This window comes from Brachionichthys hirsutus, chromosome 17 (assembly GCF_040956055.1).
Source record: "Brachionichthys hirsutus isolate HB-005 chromosome 17, CSIRO-AGI_Bhir_v1, whole genome shotgun sequence".
NCBI lineage: Eukaryota > Metazoa > Chordata > Actinopteri > Lophiiformes > Brachionichthyidae > Brachionichthys > Brachionichthys hirsutus.
This window is the reverse complement of record NC_090913.1, coordinates 8,146,027-8,164,118: the sequence shown is the minus strand read 5'-3', so window position 1 is coordinate 8,164,118 and position 18,092 is coordinate 8,146,027. Positions and strand designations below refer to the sequence as shown.

At 41.8% G+C, this 18,092-nt stretch overlaps 1 protein-coding gene across 1 annotated transcript; it reads right to left on the bottom strand.

The window, feature by feature from the left end:
- Nucleotides 1–760: 760 nt before the first annotated feature.
- micu3a (mitochondrial calcium uptake family, member 3a) lies at nucleotides 761–15,038 on the bottom strand. Its single transcript, XM_068750877.1, has 15 exons — nucleotides 14,799–15,038; nucleotides 13,418–13,565; nucleotides 12,260–12,291; nucleotides 11,966–12,044; nucleotides 9,680–9,727; nucleotides 8,462–8,544; nucleotides 7,991–8,062; nucleotides 6,851–6,892; nucleotides 5,272–5,367; nucleotides 3,172–3,266; nucleotides 2,872–3,043; nucleotides 2,397–2,405; nucleotides 1,698–1,806; nucleotides 1,427–1,584; nucleotides 761–829 (listed from the first exon to the last, which is right to left on the bottom strand). The coding sequence occupies exons 1-15, from the start codon at nucleotides 15,036–15,038 to the stop codon at nucleotides 761–763; spliced, it is 1,452 nt and encodes a 483-aa protein (XP_068606978.1).
- Nucleotides 15,039–18,092: the final 3,054 nt, after the last annotated feature.

The window sequence follows — 18,092 nt, the reverse complement described above, 5'->3', positions numbered from 1 at the left end:
CTCTGTAGGCTTGGAGACAACGGTCACATTCTAATCTAATCCTAGAGCATTCACAAATTATTATTTGGCTGACAAATCAAAATAGTGTCAGTTTGCTGTATCCAGTTAAGATTGCACGTATAATATGATTTGGAGTTCCACTGAAGATCTGCCCTTCAAAATAAAACTCTGTTAACTCAGGTCCCTGACTCCAAAAGTCAAAGCCGAGTTCAATTTTTTCACCGACCACCGAATCAAGAGTTCTTCCTTCATCTGTTTTCTCGCATCATTAACTTCTTCTTTTCTCCTCTAGGCCTTTTCCTTGTACCTCATCCAGAGGTGATGCACTTCTCTTCTGGCCCGAGAGTGAACACAGCTGGAGAAGGAGGTGTGGCGTCTGCCCTTCACCTGGTAAAGGCAGACAAAAGGGACGCACAGTCATGCTATGATTAAAAGCTATTTAAGATGTTCATGATAATGTTGCCACAGTGATATCACAATATTACAGTCTCAAGGACAAAGAAAGATTTCAATATTTAATAGATTTCGATCTGTGTATCAAAATAAAATAGTGAAGTGACTGCAGCAGTTCCCAAAAGCTTAAAAATACTAATCATGAGCTGGTCACAGTCATATTTCTTTTCCTTGCTCTTACCTTGTGCTATTATTTTATTTTGCTAATATAAGTTGAAGACCTATTATAGTAGTCATGGGGCTATTTTTGCAGGTCATTTGCTCAAACACCAGGAACTTGATCAAATGTTTTTTCTGTTGTTGGTACTTATCTGCTTGCCAGCTCCTTCTTCAGACAAGACCTGAAAGAGGTGATGTGCTCCACAGATTTATAGCCCTGAGACATCAGTGGACAGACACCATGGAAGAGAAAAGATGATATATAGGAGGCAGGGAAAAAAGCAGACATGTAGAAAAATACAGAAGTTATAAAACGGAAGAGGTCGGGATAAGATTGAGAATGCAAGCAAAGCCAGGAGAGAGGAAGAACGATAGAACAATGTTAATAGGCCAAAATTATGAGGCCAAGCTTGCATCATAAGAAGCCATTAGAAACTTGATTAGAATGACATCCAGTTTCAATCATGAGAAATGTCAGTTATGGTTACAGAATATGAGGCAAATGAAGCTTGAAACAAAGTTCTGACTGCAGAGTTTTATGTCAGTTGACCAGTAGAGGTCAGAAGCCCTCCCTGGAAACGACCACATGGAAGCGCCCTGAGCGTCCGCCTCAGTTTCACTCCACATTTACCTGAACAACAGCACAAACTATTTTACAGCACAATACAGAATATTATAATTAGAAAAAGATGAATAAGAACCTCAGTTATCTTCCTGTTTGTCTTTGTCTCAAATATAGTATAGGTAATTCTGACCACAGACTTGCCCCATTTACTTTAAAAATGTAGCAATAGCCTCTGTTTCAGTCACTTACCCTGGCTCCCCTGTGCAGCCGGTCCTTCATTATCCCAATGAACTCCTTATAGGAGAGTTGGTCATCATGATCAACGTCAAAGATTTTGAAAATGGTGTGTACAAGGTGACGTGTCAGCTTCAGTCCAGTGGCCACGTACACTGCTCTCGCAAACTCATCTGGTATAGCAGGGAGCGGAAAGGCAGTTTGGGTTTTATTTTTGCCTACTTGTTACAGCCCAAGCCAGAAGGAAAGACACATCACCCGAGCTGAGTGCTGCCAATCCACTTACCTTGTCCAATAGAGCGAGAAGCAAAGTTGTACATCTGCATGGCGATGGCAAAGTCCTCAAGGTTGTTGAGAAACTGGAAGAAGGATCTGAACTCATCAAAAGTGATTCCCTGAAATTCCAGAATAAAATACAAAAGATGTGTTGCATTAAAACTCTAGCCAGCCCAGAAAACGGGAGACGCTTTAATCAAAATGTTGTTCTCCGGAAAAGAGGACTCTTTGAAAATGATAGTGTTTCAGCATAGACTGCCATCCCAAGGGAACTTGACAGACTTGTCACATAACATTCCAGGAGGCGCATCCTCTCTGTAGTCGGAAAAATTAAACATAATTTTAAAAATGCAAATGCAAATCAAACAATACGAGAGAAATGACCTCATCAATCCTCTCAAAAAAAAAATCATTAATGAGAGGATTGTGTTCTCATGATATGGAACATCTCAACAGCGGCCTTCTCGCAGTGTTTCATAACCGTAGTGTAGATGCATACAGTAATAATGCGGAAGCCATTCAACAAGTAACGCATGCTTGTTGCTGCCAGTCAAGATAACCAGGTAAATAACAAATGGACTAAGGAGCAGTAAACCGTACGTGATCCTCGACAAGCGTAAATGGAGAAACAAAGAATATGGCACGAAACAGCAGGACACACGGACGGATTGTAACTGCAGGTTGTGTTTTGTACAAGGCAGAAACCAACCTCCTGCTTCTTCCACAGCATGGAAAGGAAAGAAGGGAGGGAGGGAGGGAGGGACAGATATAAGGATTGGGTTGCTTCAGAATTGAATGCCAATGTAAAGCTTGCTAGCTCTTAGATAGATAGATAGATAGATAGATAGATGGATGTAGGTATGCGTGTGGAGAGCAGTGGAGCGTTCATGTGTGGAGAGCCACAACAGCCTCAGGCAGAGACCGCTGTGGGGAATTACAGACACTCTCGATGGCTACAAGGCGGGAGCGTCCAGTTGGAAAAAGAAGAGGAGACATAAATACCGGAATAGGAAATTGCAGTATATTGTTAGTACTGGTCAATGACACTGTTTTAGAGTTATTTTATCCCATACGTTGTCAATTAACTTTAGCAGTCAAGATGAAGTTAAATGAAATGGTGCACAGTTTGTGTATGTCCAGCTTTTTTTTGGGTTGATGTTCCCCATCCAGAACAGAAGTGCTACCTTCTCGTCAGGTATGCACTGGCGGACATTCTCCAGGTAGGCACTGATGTTGTCCACATTGGTGAAGCGCAGCAGGATTTTGGCAAAGTCTTCTTCACTGATGGTGGTCATCCCTTTAGAGTAGGTCAGGAACTCAATTTCCAACACCTCCGTTTGAAGGTTGTCCATAAACCTAAGAAAACATCAAGCAAGGAGAAGAAGAAAAAACTTTCAATAGACTTTCAGAAGATTAAAGAAATAATTAAATCCTTGATTTAATACTATTTTTCACTCTGCACAGCGTGTATGTTTTTTGAATACCTATAGAAATCATCAAACGTGAGCTCTGCCTTCCCTTTCTTCCCAAAGAAATGGACCAACAGGGTGGTGTCAATGGTGATATTCTCATCTGCTCGCTGCAAATCATCAGAGAGGAATAGGAGAGAGGATCAATGAGTGATCATCAATAGACATCGGGCATTGAGAGGAGAAGCAGTAAACCATTGTAATCTGTTCATCTTGGGTGTTGAATTTAAAAAGCAGAGTATGGATTACTTTGAAATCTTTAACGCTGCAGTCAATGGAGCTTGAAAAAGTATAATATAATATATATACCATATATAATAATATAATATAAATGATCATGAGTAGTTTATCATCATTGTTTGGTTGGCATCAGTGATGCGAGCTCACCATCGTCATGACGACATCATGGTTCCCACACCTACAAGGCACGAGCCAACATCTGGTGCATGCATGTGCTTATTTGCCAAGCTGAGTGTGTGTGTGAGCCTGAATAGACTTTGATCATGAAGCCAAAGGTAAAAACAGTAATTACTGATGAAGACACTAAATGTTCTCACTCACCCTTCCTCTCTGTGAGTCATAGAGCAAGAGATCATCGTCAGTCTTAAGCAAAATAATCAGTCAGTCACAACTTCCATTGTAAAAACAAACAAAGAAACAAACAATAAAAGTATTTCATGCTCCTACTTTTTACTCTTATTTGTATATCCCACCTATTTATTCCTTTTTTTCTTTCATATTTTCCTCTCATCCTGCCCCAGCACTATTAAAACAAATGTCATACTACCCATCAGTTCCTCCTTCACCTGACAAACAGAGATGATTCGCTCTTTCCTTCCACACATCCTTCACAATCTGTCAGTCCCTCCTCCAGATAAAAAGCAAAGGTGTGTAATGATGACGAATCTGCCTCCTTCTTTTCCCCTCAACATGTTTCCCAAAATTCCTCTCTGCGCACCCACATTTGTTCTTTCTGCTGACCCATGTCGTCTTCTTCGGGGCTTTGTTTGTTAATGTCCTTGTTTTTCTACCTTTAATTGCCCCCCCCCCCCCCCCCCCCCCTCTGATTTGTCTTTTTTTTTGTCTGACATAGTGTCGGATCAAAGGTAAATACGATGTCAGTCCAATTATGCTCCACTATCATTACCTCCACCTCAGCTTCCGCTACCATTGCAACACAAAGTCTATCATTAGTCAGCTAGCCTGCTAACACATCTCGGTGGCATTAATCATTACCATCCTGTGTTAGGCATATTATATATATATATATAAAAAAAAAACTTTGTACATGTGAACACAATCAAGTGAAAAGGTAAAAACTGAATGGGAATTATTACAAAGGTGTAATAATGAGGTTTTTTTTGTATGCGTAATAGTATTTACAGTTCGCCTTGCTATAATTATACGTCTGGTCTTAAAGATGCTGCGTTGTACATCAAGAATTATTTGATACCAAAGCTACAACAATAACCACAACACGGCACAGATACACACAGAAAGGAGATTGAATGACAAATGGAAGGCGTGAAACAGAAGAGGTTAGTAATTATATGAACGTTACAACGTCTGTCATCTTACTAACAATACTGGATCGGTGCAATATACAAAACTCTGTTACGTCAATTACCGGCAAATATGAAGAAGAACGACATGAAATGATTTCAGATGAGAAAAAGGAAATGGAGAAATGGGATGAATTTAGTTTCTGTGACTTCCATAGTTTCATAAAATTGTGAGAGGGAAGTAAGATTGATAGTGAGTAATCTACTCTCGATGATAAAGTTCAAGAAACAACAACAACAACAAAAAACTAAAATATGACAGATAATACGTCTATGTGTTTACAGCATCAAGCAAAACCAGAACAAAATAATTTGTGTGATCATAGTTTTCTCACAACAAGCCCATTGAAATGTTCACAAATACAATCAAGCATCCTTTGGGACCATATGAACATTGAGCTGACTGAACATTTACCACAGGAAAAGGTTTTAAATTTGATGGTTAACATTTCTCGCTTCATTCTGGCCACGCTTAATGAAACAACATTAATTTTAATAAAATGATTAAATATTGCAGCGTGAAGATGAAGAACAGAGGAATGTGTCTGTGTACCTCCGCCAGGTCAGAAAACAGGACCTGACTGGCGCTTCGCCTCACAACGTCCCAGTAACTCCGAGCCACAAACTCCTGACTGTCTTTCTTAAGCACCTGCGGGAGCGGTCAAACAGGTCCTGGGTCAGTTCACCTCCAACTCAATTGTATTCACTATAACAGTGGTCAATCAAGCTAAAATGTTTTATTCTTTAGAGTTCATATATTACATAATGAATGAACACACAGCGTCTGTAATCCACTCTGGTGCTTGTTGAGCTACAGGAAACACCAGAGAAGTGCAGGATGGGCTCTGAAACTCTTAGCTAGCCTGATATTGACGTAGTTAGTGTTTATTTGAATAGTGTTTAATGGAAGAAAATAAATATGGTGATTGATTAATTGATTAATTCGTCCTACGCACCAAAATAAGCATCAAAACTATAAAACAGTTTTGTCAAACATAAATGAAACGAAGGGAGGAAGGGTCACATTTGGGTAAAAAAAATAAAATACAGATTTGATCACAGGTAAAGCAAAATATATGAATTCTTCTCTGTCACAAGCGTCACAAAAAAAAGAGTCGGGTGAGTTTGAGTGCATCGCATCTAAAGAAGCCAACGCTGCGCTCCTGAGCACCCACCTCGTCTCTCTCTGTCTCTCCAGGGAGAATGCTGCAGCCATTTTGACATGACCCTGCACCATTCCACATACTGACAATGCAGCTATCCATCACAATACTGACAGAACTGTGTGTGTGTGTGTGTGAGAGAGAGAGAGAGAGACAGACAGTGTGTGTCCAAGCTCTTGATACTGTATATAGTGGACTTTTTTAATCTGCTAACCTGTTTCTTTATCATATGAAAGCAAATGTAAATAGTCGCACACAATACAAGCAACTTCCAGTCTGTGGACCCCCCCCTCTTTGCATTAACCGTCTGAAATGGACAGCATCTGGTTGTGCTTAGAGCTCTAGAGCGCTTCAATCTCTTTGGGTACAAGTTCATCTCTCCATTCATCCCACCCTCTACCACCGTCCCTCGATCATTCCCCCCCCCCCCAGCTGACCTGACAGATGGACACTCAGTCTATCTCTCTCGTCCTTTGAAGGACTCGCTGTGTGCATTCTACTGACACCAAAGTGACTGAGAACAAGTCAGGGTTCAGGCTTGTTCAAACACTAGTAGGTGACAGGGGTCTTAGACAGCATGAATAGTCCATGTGTTTGAAAAACACTTCATTAAAACGGCAACTTGTGCATTTGATGTTTTGATTTTGTGCAGGTTAACAAAACAAGATGCTATATAGTTATGTTTAAACAGAGCACAGAGACAGTCTGTATGCTAAGCTAGGCTAACAAGCATTTGGCTGTGACATGATATGACAGGAGAGTCCAACTGATCTTAGCATGTAACTTAGAAAGCCGATGCTGTGGTGCATTTTTGAGTAACGGTGAGCGTTGGGGGGGGGGGACCCATCTGAGAGATCCACTTAGCTATCTGTTCCTCTGTTCACCCCCCCCCCCCCCCACCCCACCCATTTCTTTACACATCTAAACAAGAGCAGGCAGGAGGCTAAGGTTATGGTTTTGGATACATACGCTGTTCATTGGGGTGACCTGATATCCATAGAGCTGCATAGTCTAACACACAGAAAGAGACAGAGGGAGGCAGATCATGCAGTCGGAGAGGGGGGGGGGGGGGGGGAGAGAAGGCAAAAGACATGTTAGTTCATGCAAGGATAGATTCTGGGGATACATCCTGCACAGGGATATTTCAATTTCAACGCAATTATGAATGCATTTTGAAACAACGCAACACGACGCACTGCACTTTCTCGAGACGATTCTAGAAACGGAGCGTGTAAGAGAACGTATTTGTCACCTTCATATTTATCTTTCCTTTAAATCCATCATGTAAAAATCACTGATAACAATCCCTGACATTCAACAGCTTCAACAGAACAGATCTATGAGGAAGTAAACACTTAAAGCCGCACATCAACATTTTGTATGTTGAACGTATGTCGTGATTTCATAGGTGCCTATAAAATGAGTGTTAATGCACAGGAATAAAAACACACACAGATGGATGGATAGACCGATGGACGACTTGAAAACATAACGTCTCTGGTCAGAGCGTCTCTCTGGTGGACAACATAACCTGCGCTACGTTAAAACCTACTCACAGGAATAAACATCAAGACATAAAATGCCTAATTTATTGCCGTAAAATGAGATTAAGATTCGAGATTAACAATGTTGTTCCTAAATTTCCACCACGGAAGAGTTGAAAAAAAAAAAGGTACACAGTGGGGAAACGTTGCAGTAAAAAGAGACACACTGTTCCAACTGTGTTTATAAGGCAGCATGCAGGCCAACATGATTCGATGAAGGGTTGAACTAATTTAACTGCTGCAGGACAGATGATCGTTAACGTGGGGATGAAGCATCATTTTCAAGATCCGCACTTAAGTTTTTACACAGCATGTTTTGTCCTTTTCGTGACCTTGAAGTGGAAATGGGACAGGTGTTGTTCCACATTACACTCATGAAAGCTATACAATGCCACATTAAATTAGGTTTACCAGACTAACAACATTATAGATACCAAGTTTGTAAGATTTGTGGCATAACCCATGTTTAATTGTTGACTGTACATCAGATTAATTCGGGAAAAATAAATGACAAGATTCAGTCATGTTTCTCTTCTCCCTCCCCCTCTGTTACCAACTTTCTTACCAACTGTGCCGACTTCTCAGCGTCGCCTCTCCTCCCCTTCTTCTCATTTTTCTTGCGGAAGATCTCCTGAAGCTGTGATTAGAGAAAGAATGGAGCTCATTGACAACTCAAAGCTCTATTTGAAGTGCACATCTTCATACCTGTGAACTCTCACCAAGATAACCTCACATATATTAAAGGATAAATCAAAGCTTAATCCCATCGAGCAGAAAACCGCATTTGTATATGAATTATTTTAATCTTATTTCAACGCACTTGCATCAAACTAGGGAAATATTAACTGCAGCTGTACAAACGGAGTGATTTTCATAAATCAACATTAGTATGATTAATTCTATCATGGGTTCTAATTTAAATCATTATTAATATTGAACTGATCTTTATACAGTACTATAGTATTTATATTAATGTATAAATATAACACCACTATCATCCCTCTGTCACACATAATTTCAGTTACTGTAGACTCACCACCAAGAATTCCCGCTTGTCCACCATCTGGTTGCCGTCTGCGTCAAACATATTGAAAGCAATCTTAAAGCCAGCATGGGGCTCTGGAGGACAGAGACGAGGACACATGGGTCGATTGTGTGTGTGTATTTACCTTATGTGTGACAAGGTCATTTTAAATCTAGTAATAGCACGGAAATAAGTAGAATAGAGGCAATAGAGGCGGGAGACAGGGCAGGTGTATAAGATTATTTGGATCATAACCAACATTTAACTTTTAATATTTCTATAGCTGACCGGTGATACCAATATACCTGCTGATTTACCAAAGCAGGTCAAGTTTGAGTAAAACTGTGTCTTTAGAAATACAATAGCAAATATGCTTAAAATTAGCCATAGAATTGAAGGCATTTTTTTTTTAACCAGGTAAGAACTTCTAATGATGTAGAATCAATGCATGCAGGCACAAGTGATCTATTTTGGTCAGAATGAAAAGACTCATTGTGATGTTTTACTTTCACGTGAGAGCCTCTGTTGTTTACTGGTGCAGGTTAAAGTTATTATTAAATGTCTTAGTTAAAAGCAGCCTCTCGGATGTAGTGAAGCATAAAGTGAATAGATGTAGACACTATGAATGCATCTATAATGTAGCTCAGTTCATTTAGTTACTTTGTTTCCAACGTAGTGAAGATCAAACGGTTCAAAGGGCTCCATGATTCTCCTGCAACATTGTTTCCTTTACTTCCTGCTTCAATCGTAAAGATGGATCTTCCTCTCTTCCAGACCAGCGTGTCTCCTTCATCAGATGAAGCATTAAGCTTTGCAGGTCATGAGGCAGTCCCAACTTCGTTGGTGTTCATCAGTGGGTTCAGATATTTGGTAGATGCGCAATGGTTCCATGCCAGTTTATTTTGATATATATATATATATTTTTTCAAGATAATAAATTGTAAAGTTTGGCCTGATGGTGGCAGTAGAGAGCAGGTCAAGGTTTCATTATCAAGGGGTTATTAATGTGTTTGACAAATAAACTAATTCCCCAACACAAAAACATTTCTGTAAATAATTTCCTGAAAGCAAATATATCTGAGGTTAAATTGACCCCATGGATAAAATGTGTTTGTAGCATTTAAGGAATAGCGGGAGGGTAAATTCTGACTGACTGAGCTCGTGTACCAAAGTGAATGATAAAATGAGAAAGAAAAGGAGATGAAGTGTCGAGACACCGAGTTGACTCACTTGTAAGAATGCAGAGCAGGAACAGGTACTCTGTGTATGAGATGATACCTGGAAAGGAGACAAAGACAGTGTTTAAAGGAAACACACACAAACACAATAAACACAATAATCAAGAAGATAGCATCTTAAAAAGTATCTTCTGGAGCTTAGCGGCCAACGGCCATTTGGCCACAGATCTTTTTTTTCCGCACCCCCAGTGTCCAAAGAAAAGACACTGGCTGGTAGGGTTGTGTGCCTGTATATGTGTCCGTGTTTGGATAGGCGAGTCAAAAATGTTTTAGAAGATTATCCTTTCTTGCCTAGGGCCCATTTAGAAATCTTTGTAGCGCCACCTCAGATCTCTCTCTCTCCGTCTTTTTTGCTTTCTGTCTTGATGGTTTAGATAGTTCAGGGTGACTCGCTTAAGTGTTACGGGAGACTGCCTTCCCTTGTGTGTAGGTGAAAATGACACCAGCTAAAGACCGGTGTGAGCCTTGTCTTTTCCCAATGCTTGATTACTTTGTGTGGAGGAGCTGGTTTGGAACTGAATTCTCTTTATTTCCTTGTAGCCCGAGCTGTGCAAAGACCAGGAGATACACTTTGAAGCTGCTCAGGTTTCCACAATACATTCGGACGGTTAATGTCCACATACTCTTAACTATGTCGCTGTTTATCATTATCATAATGGGGACATCTTTCTGTGAAGTTTCAGTATAAAAATGTCTGTCTCTTACTTATTGTAATTATCTTTTTCTGCAATTCATTTATATTTATCAGTGCATACATGTAAGAACATTGTAGGTATACACATACAAACATGGAACGGAGAGAAGAGGAGAAGAGAGGAGGAGAGAGGAGAGGAGAGGAGAGATTTATTTTTAGTATTACCAGCAGATTGTTTGGCTGTAAGGAGGAGCAGCATGGCTCCAACCCCAGATTAAGAGACAAGTCCAGTGCCAAACACACACACACACACACACACACACACAAATCATGATCAACACGGTTTAAAGTATAATTTTTTATTGAGTACATAGAAGTTGCGTGCCAGTGAGGCACCTCCATCTGTTATCCCTCTGAGTCCATCCCCATGGATCCATGGTGACGTCTTTGGTAAGGGACCACACATATATTCTCTGGGCCACTGAGTCAGGAGTCTCTGTTAGGATTCTCTTCTCTTTGGGTCCCCCCCCAGATCTCCTATGTCCAGCTGTCCAGTTAGATGTGCAATGCCTGCAGCCATGCAACAAACCTGGTAAGAGGAAAAGAGGAAAACCTCTGACCTGCCCTCAAACAACATAGGCAACATACTTCATTATAGCTTTGTAGAATATTTGCTTTAATGACTTATGCCAGAGGGGAATATGCACGTTTGCCCATTTCTCAAACCACATATATAAGAAACATCCAACCAATGTAGGTTTATTTTCTCTATACATGCTTTTTTTCATCCTTGATTTATATACCCAACCAATAGAGAAGCATTATGAAGGGAGTGTTTAATTATACAGAAAGGTGGGGTCATTAACATTAACATTTTGATTATCACAGAATAGGTGAGGATAATGCATAAGGGGCAATATTAATTACATTACCCACACCTCCCTCAGCATCTGAAAGGACAGGCGGCCTCTCCTTGTTGGGACAGATTCCGCACTTCAAATTCAAGCTAGCTAACATTAACAACATTCAAAAGGTTTGCAGACTCATTAACATTAAATATGCTTCACAGTTTCAGCTTACCGGTCAAGAGGAAGTGACCTCTCCAGTGTGGCTTCCCTTCCCTTCATGGCTTCAGGTCTTGCTCATTCCCTTGTGTACTTGGAATTGGTGCTGGGTCTGCCAGGTTCTTAAAGAACCTTGCAGGTCACGGGTCTGCTGGAGTCTAGCCCAGCTTTTTACGGCTGTGAGGCGGGGGGTACACCCCGGACAAGGCGCCAGCACGTCACGGGGCCACACATAGACAAAAAAAAAAAAAACACGCGGGGGACTGGAACCCATCTCAGATGACTATGGGTGCAAGGCGGGGTACACCCCGGATGAGATGCGAGCTCTTCGTGGTGCCACGTGAAAGACAAACAACCACTCACGCACACACTCACACCTACTGACAATTTGGAGTGCCCAATTTACCTAAATTGCATGTTTTCGGTGGGAGGAACCTGGAGAACCCGGAGAGAACATACAAACTCCTGGCAGACAGGAATCAAACCCGGTATCTTCTTGCTGTGAGGCAACTCACATTGCCACTGTGCCACCCACAAAGTGTGTGTGTAGGTGTGTGTGTGTGTGTGTACTGTCTCTGACCTTGCTCTCTCAGGTTGCGGAACAGTTTGGAGGATCCTTTCCATACTGGGGGAGTTTCTGACAAAATCTTCTCCAGCTCCTGATGAGCACAAAACCCAGTTTAGAAGTGAGCTCTCTGACATGCGTGATAAAATCGTGCAATCAGCTGAAGATAATATTTGGTATCATCTCATTCAAATAGTAATTTTTATTATATAATTTCATTGAATTGGCTTTTATTTTGCAGAGTGCACAAAGTCTGTGAAAGATGTAACATGCAACATGGAGGAGCAGAAATGCAAATGTGTCTCCCACCTGTTTGGTCAGTGACCTCCAGGGTCTCTTGTCTGCCAAGGAACGAGACAAAAGAGGAGAGAAGAAGAAGGAGGAGGAAAAGAGGAGATCAAAGTTTGGGTGGGCTCGGGCAGATAGCATCTGTATGATCTACACATCTACTTAATGTGACGGGTATAGTCACAACACACACACACACGCACACACACACACACACACACACACACGCTGTATATACACTGTCGTCATCACAGAGCCATTTGTACCATCTAAAGTGCCCCGTGCTCGTCTTTGTAGTACGTGGAATGTCCCTGTAAAAGCACATGCTACTTTTGTTCCGTTTTATACAACAAAGTTCATCTAATTTAACTTCAAAGGGGGCATTAGAGGATGTCGGTTGCTGAAAGGGTATGTGCAGCTGTATCACATGTCAGTGAGCCGGGGTGGACGTAAACACACACATACAGGTGCTCGGTTTGCACGCAGCGCACGCGCGTGCATGACTGCTGGAGAAAGGAATGACAGATTTTTAGCAAGAGCTTTTTGAATAACTTCAACTTGAGATGTTTTTAAACAGAAGTTAAATAAAGTTAAGGGACTGGTGTCGGTATATACTGGTTATGAGAAATGTGAGCAAAAGGAATGTGGACGAGAAGAGAAGTGTGTGTGTGTGTATCTGACTAACATTAACCTCAGACTAAACAATAGCTGTAGAGCCATCTGCTATTGGGACGACTGGCCAGGATTAATCTGTTCGGGCTGGGAGCAGGCTGACAGAAACAGCAAAGACGTGTTTCAAACCCAAGACTCTGATCTAATCTTTAAAACTTGGTTCTACCAAAAAAATACGAACGGCAGATGTATTTAAACCTCATTCTTTCTGTCTATTTCAGCTTTTTATGTTCCATAAACAATATGGCTATACTGGAGGTGCACGGAGAAGCATTTATAAATATGTCTACAAAGCTGAAAGCATGATGCCAGAATGTAATTCCTCAAAATAGAGTCACAGCATATGAGTCATGCAATAATTTGAAGTCAAACGTGGGGTGAAAAGGAATACCTACATAAATATGTACCGGTGTGTCAAATTGAAATGGCGTTAGGATTGGTGCGCATAGTAATCGCTTATGTTCCTTTCCAGAGTTTCAAAGCGAATTGTAATATTTGAAGACGTACTTCTTGGTTCGCTCATTGTCACAGATTCGATGAAATTCTGCGGAGTCATGTAAAGCTGCCCTTCGTACTCCACGGAGGTGAACAGTCGAAAGCGTTGCTCATGTGACGACATGTGCACGTCGCCGTCCTCAAAGTCAAACTGGCGAGCCTGAAGATGCAAAAGACAAAATGCAAAACACAATTTGTTGTTGATTTTTTTGTTTTGTTTTGTTTTGTTTCATTTTTAGGAAAGTTCTTTCGACAGAGAGAATTTATTTCATCGTCCATCTATTTAGATGACTGATATTTGAAAAGATATTACACAATCACAATAAAATGATCATGAGCATGGTGCTAATAGTTGAAGGGTGCTATTTCAAGATTATCACTGCACTGGAAATATAGAATATATACTTGATTTGAAAGGAATAGTACAAGCAAGAAAAAAATCAAAAATCAAAATCCTCTCAATGATACTTGTTCTACAAATGATTAAAGTTGTAATTTACAATACTAGTACAGTAAAAACACATACTCATACATAAATACGCTGTCACTACTTCCGACTTGATGATAATCTCTGTTTCCCTGTGAAGACTCGAGACTTCATCCTGATTACCTTCAGGCTGGTCGAACTCTCAAACTGAGCAGCTTGAAGGTGTGAAATTGGCAGATTGGTTTCCAGATTTAAACCTGATTGGCCGTCAGACGCAACACACCCAAGTTCCTACTCAGCTCAGCTAAAATGCTAACGAGCACACAGCTTTGATGCTGGGGGCTTATAACTTTACACTTCCACACCTCTATTTCTCATTCAACATTTGTTTGACAGATACTTTCATTACTTTTTCCAATGATTATAAATGCTAAGCAAACAAAACAAAAAAAAACTCCCTCAGCTGCACCAAATATATAAATATGAATATAAAACGCAGCCCTGCGTAAGGAATCAATAATCGCATACATAATTTACATGACAAGTTAATTATTTTATGATAACGTAATAATGGTAACGAACACTAACTAAACTTCAGCATGCGCTGTCCTTTTTGTAACTAATCCGTATCAGTCGTGCTTATAAAGTGAAGCGCTTGAATTTTGAAGTGTTGCTATTTTTGAGCGTCTTTGAACGCACCGCCTGGTGCAGCTGCCTCGGGGCATTGTCGTTTCAGCACCAGCACGACCGGACAGCGCCTCCCCCTGACCGGGCGCGCAACACCCGTCCCCGCCGCCACCGCCCCCGCCGCCGGGCAATGAGCGAACTGTTTCCACTGGGCGTGCCGGGAACAAGTTCATCCGCCAGAGAGAGGAAAACTCCACGGCTTCAAAAACAAGAGCGGGCCGCCCTGAGTGGGGCACCGTGGGCCTCAGCCTTAACCCGAGGAGTTTTCACTACTGCTACCTTTTCCTTGGCCTGAACAGCCGGGACGGACGACAGCCAGGCGCTGCCGCTGCGGCTCTCCTGCGCCCTGCGCCGGCTCGGTAAAGCGTTGTAGAAGCAGAGCGCTGCGGCCCCTCCCGTGGCGAGGCACGCCCCGACCGCCCAACACCTCCGCGCCCTCCCTCCGACGAGCTCTCGTCTCGACGCCGACCGGAGATTCAGCTTCCCGGCCAGCGCTGCCACTCTGCGTAAAGCGGCCATAGCAGCTCTTCTTCCTGCTGCTGCTGCTGCTGCTGTTTGTGATTAGTCTGCAAGTTTCCGAGCAGCACCTGAAGCTATCGCGTTTATTACATTTCATCGCGAGATGTGCGGGCGCAGCTGTCCGTGATTTGATTCTGAGCGAAATAAATCAATCAATCCAACGCGCACGAAATGGACTTGATGTTAAGTTATTAAACATTTTAACATGTCGTTGAATTTAGCTATAAACGATTAATATAACGAGATAGAGTTGATCAGAGTCCACGAGGCGACACACCAGCAACATCTATCAAATCTCCTTCAAAAGAAAATAAGAGACATTCAGTCTCTCCAAAAGAGTCTCCAATCTGGAGTGAATTTACAAAACATCTTACTTTACAGGGGAAATGGTGAGTGACCAGTATCGTTCTTTTGAGTGAGGGTCAGTGTGCATGGAATCACATTTCACCTGGAAAGTACGGGATCAAAAGAGCCAATCAACAACAGATATCAAACGAATATCAAAGTTGGGCACCTGATTTAAGTCTTTACACGTACTAATGTTAACCTGGTGGGGCTTTTCTCGTGACTTTGATGCTCAGAGAATAAAGGAGAGAGGTCTAGTAGTGGGATTGTCACCTGTTCACACATGAAGCATTAGTGGCACCCCAACTGATAAGCTTCAAAAGTTGAAACCAGATCAAACAATCACTATCAAAAACGCTTAAAATGGAATTACTACTATTAGATCTTTTTAATATGCTGCTTTGATTCTTATTTTGAGCATAACCCCAACAGGATTAGTCTATACTGATGACTTAGTCGTTGCAATATAGGTTTGCAATTAGTTGACACATTAAATTCTGAGAAGTAATTTTGATAATACAGTTTTATATTGAAAACAATTTTGGACATTTGAGTTGTTTATTTAAAGCACGTCTCTCAACATTAAGTGCCTCGCACACACACACACACACACACACACACAGTTTGCTTCAGCATTTGTTGAGTTTCAATGTTGAAAGCCAACATAAGAAAAATAAGAACGTAAAGGTAGTCAACTAAGATGCACTTTGCAACAATTTAAATTATGATTAAATTAACCTAAAATGTGATGTAATGCTTATTGCATCCTAGGACCCCTGCAGTATATTTGGAAAGTGCTCGCATTAATAACCTCCAGGCTATACTGCAGTTATTCCATTACCCGGGTATTCGATTAGTTTGTAATTTCTTTGTGGGTGGGTGGATGGATGGGTGTTTGAGGGCCTATATTGGTATAACCCTGAGGGACTCCCCTTTCCCCTTCGTCACTTCAATAGCTCGGCCTTCACATCTTCATGAATAGAGCAGTAACCTAAATCTATAAAATACAGTTTCAAACTAAACGATGCGACCCTGTGAAAGCTTACCTGAAATGTGGCATTGGAGCTGAACTCTTCCCTGCAGGCCGTGTCCATATAGCAAATGCATCAGGATGTGATTTGGCCTGGGGGGGGGTTCAGATCGAAAAGTTCAGTTTTTTTTCCCCCTGTGATCATAAATACTAATGAAGCGAGGGAAAAGGGAGAGAACGACATGAGACACACAAATATATTTCTCATTTGGTTTCCCCAGCACAATATGAAATATAGAATACTCGGTAAATACAGGTCTCACAATCAATCCCTCAGTTTCCTTGTCACCGGGAAGAAACCGACGAGACTCCAAAAAAAATGATTTGAGTATACAGAGACCACACGCGCGCTCACGCACGCACGCACACACACACACACACCTCTACACCTTCAACTCATTTATCACAGCCACTCCCGAGGGAGGGAGCAGCTGTGTGTGCGCGAGCGCGTGTCCGTATCGCTGTCCATAATCAATGACATATAGATAGGCACGTGACACGCAAGCCCCCCCCCCCCCTCTGTGCTTCTCGACCACAGCTAATCGACGATGTAAAATGTAGTTTGCCCCCCCCAACGCAAAATTAAATGACATCAATAAATTAGAGTTGTGAATTATATTTAAATACCAATCTTGCATTTCTAATTGAGAATCAATTTGTTTATGGTGATCACAATCAGTCTATGTTCTAAGATAACGATGAGTCCTAAACGTGACTAAAGGATACATCGAACCCACAACCAACCCTCCGTATACGTGTTCTATGAAGGATGTCAAGTGTCCGGGCTATTCTCTGAGCAGCAGTTCAAACAGCTATATCCCCTTCTTCTGGTTGTTATTGCTCGACGCCCTTACAAGATCCGCGCACTTTGAAGCGTCTGCGTCTTTCATTCGTCTTTTAAGACCATAATTAAGGATAAATGGGCTCCCGCACTGTTCAAAGCGTCATGGAAGATCAATGAAGGGATTGACAGTCAAGTGATGTCGTTTGCACAAGTGTGTATGTATGCGTGTGAGAGTGCGCGAATGTGTGTGTGTGTGTGTGTGTGTGTGCGTGTACGCGCGCGGTTGGGTTTCATAAAACTGGGGCAATAAATCAACAGCCGAGTGCGAAAATTACGCAAATGGGGGCTTTCCTCACTCTCTCTCTCTCTCTCTCTCTCTCTCTCTCTCTCTCTCCCACTGCACCTGAGTCATTTCGCTGTGCGGTCGTAAAGCGTTTAGGGTAATGGCTGCATCACTTCCATGCTGTTTAACACATTGCACTTTTCCCTCCGCGTCCGTTTCACACTTAAGTTACTACTTTATTACGCGCAGCACCGCGACGCTCTCACACCTCCTCGTTCAATTTTGGACCTGAGGTATCCATAATCGTTTTTTTTTATGAGCTTCACTAAAGCCGTTGCGGCGCTGCAATGGATATAAGCATATATATCTGCAAGTCAGTTTATAGTTAGTCGATTTTAATTTCCTCTCCAAATCCCTGCGCGAAGACGGCGACGCGCGGTGAACAGAAACGAGTCATATCGAATGGGAAGAGATCCGGATGTATTTACATAAAGAGGTAAATTGGGGTGAAGCGAAGCCCCTTAGGGCGCATTCAGCTCTAGATGGAGTACAGAGCGCTACTGATGCCCGGAGGTGGAGTGGAGGAGTGGAGGGTACCGCAGGAATAAAAGA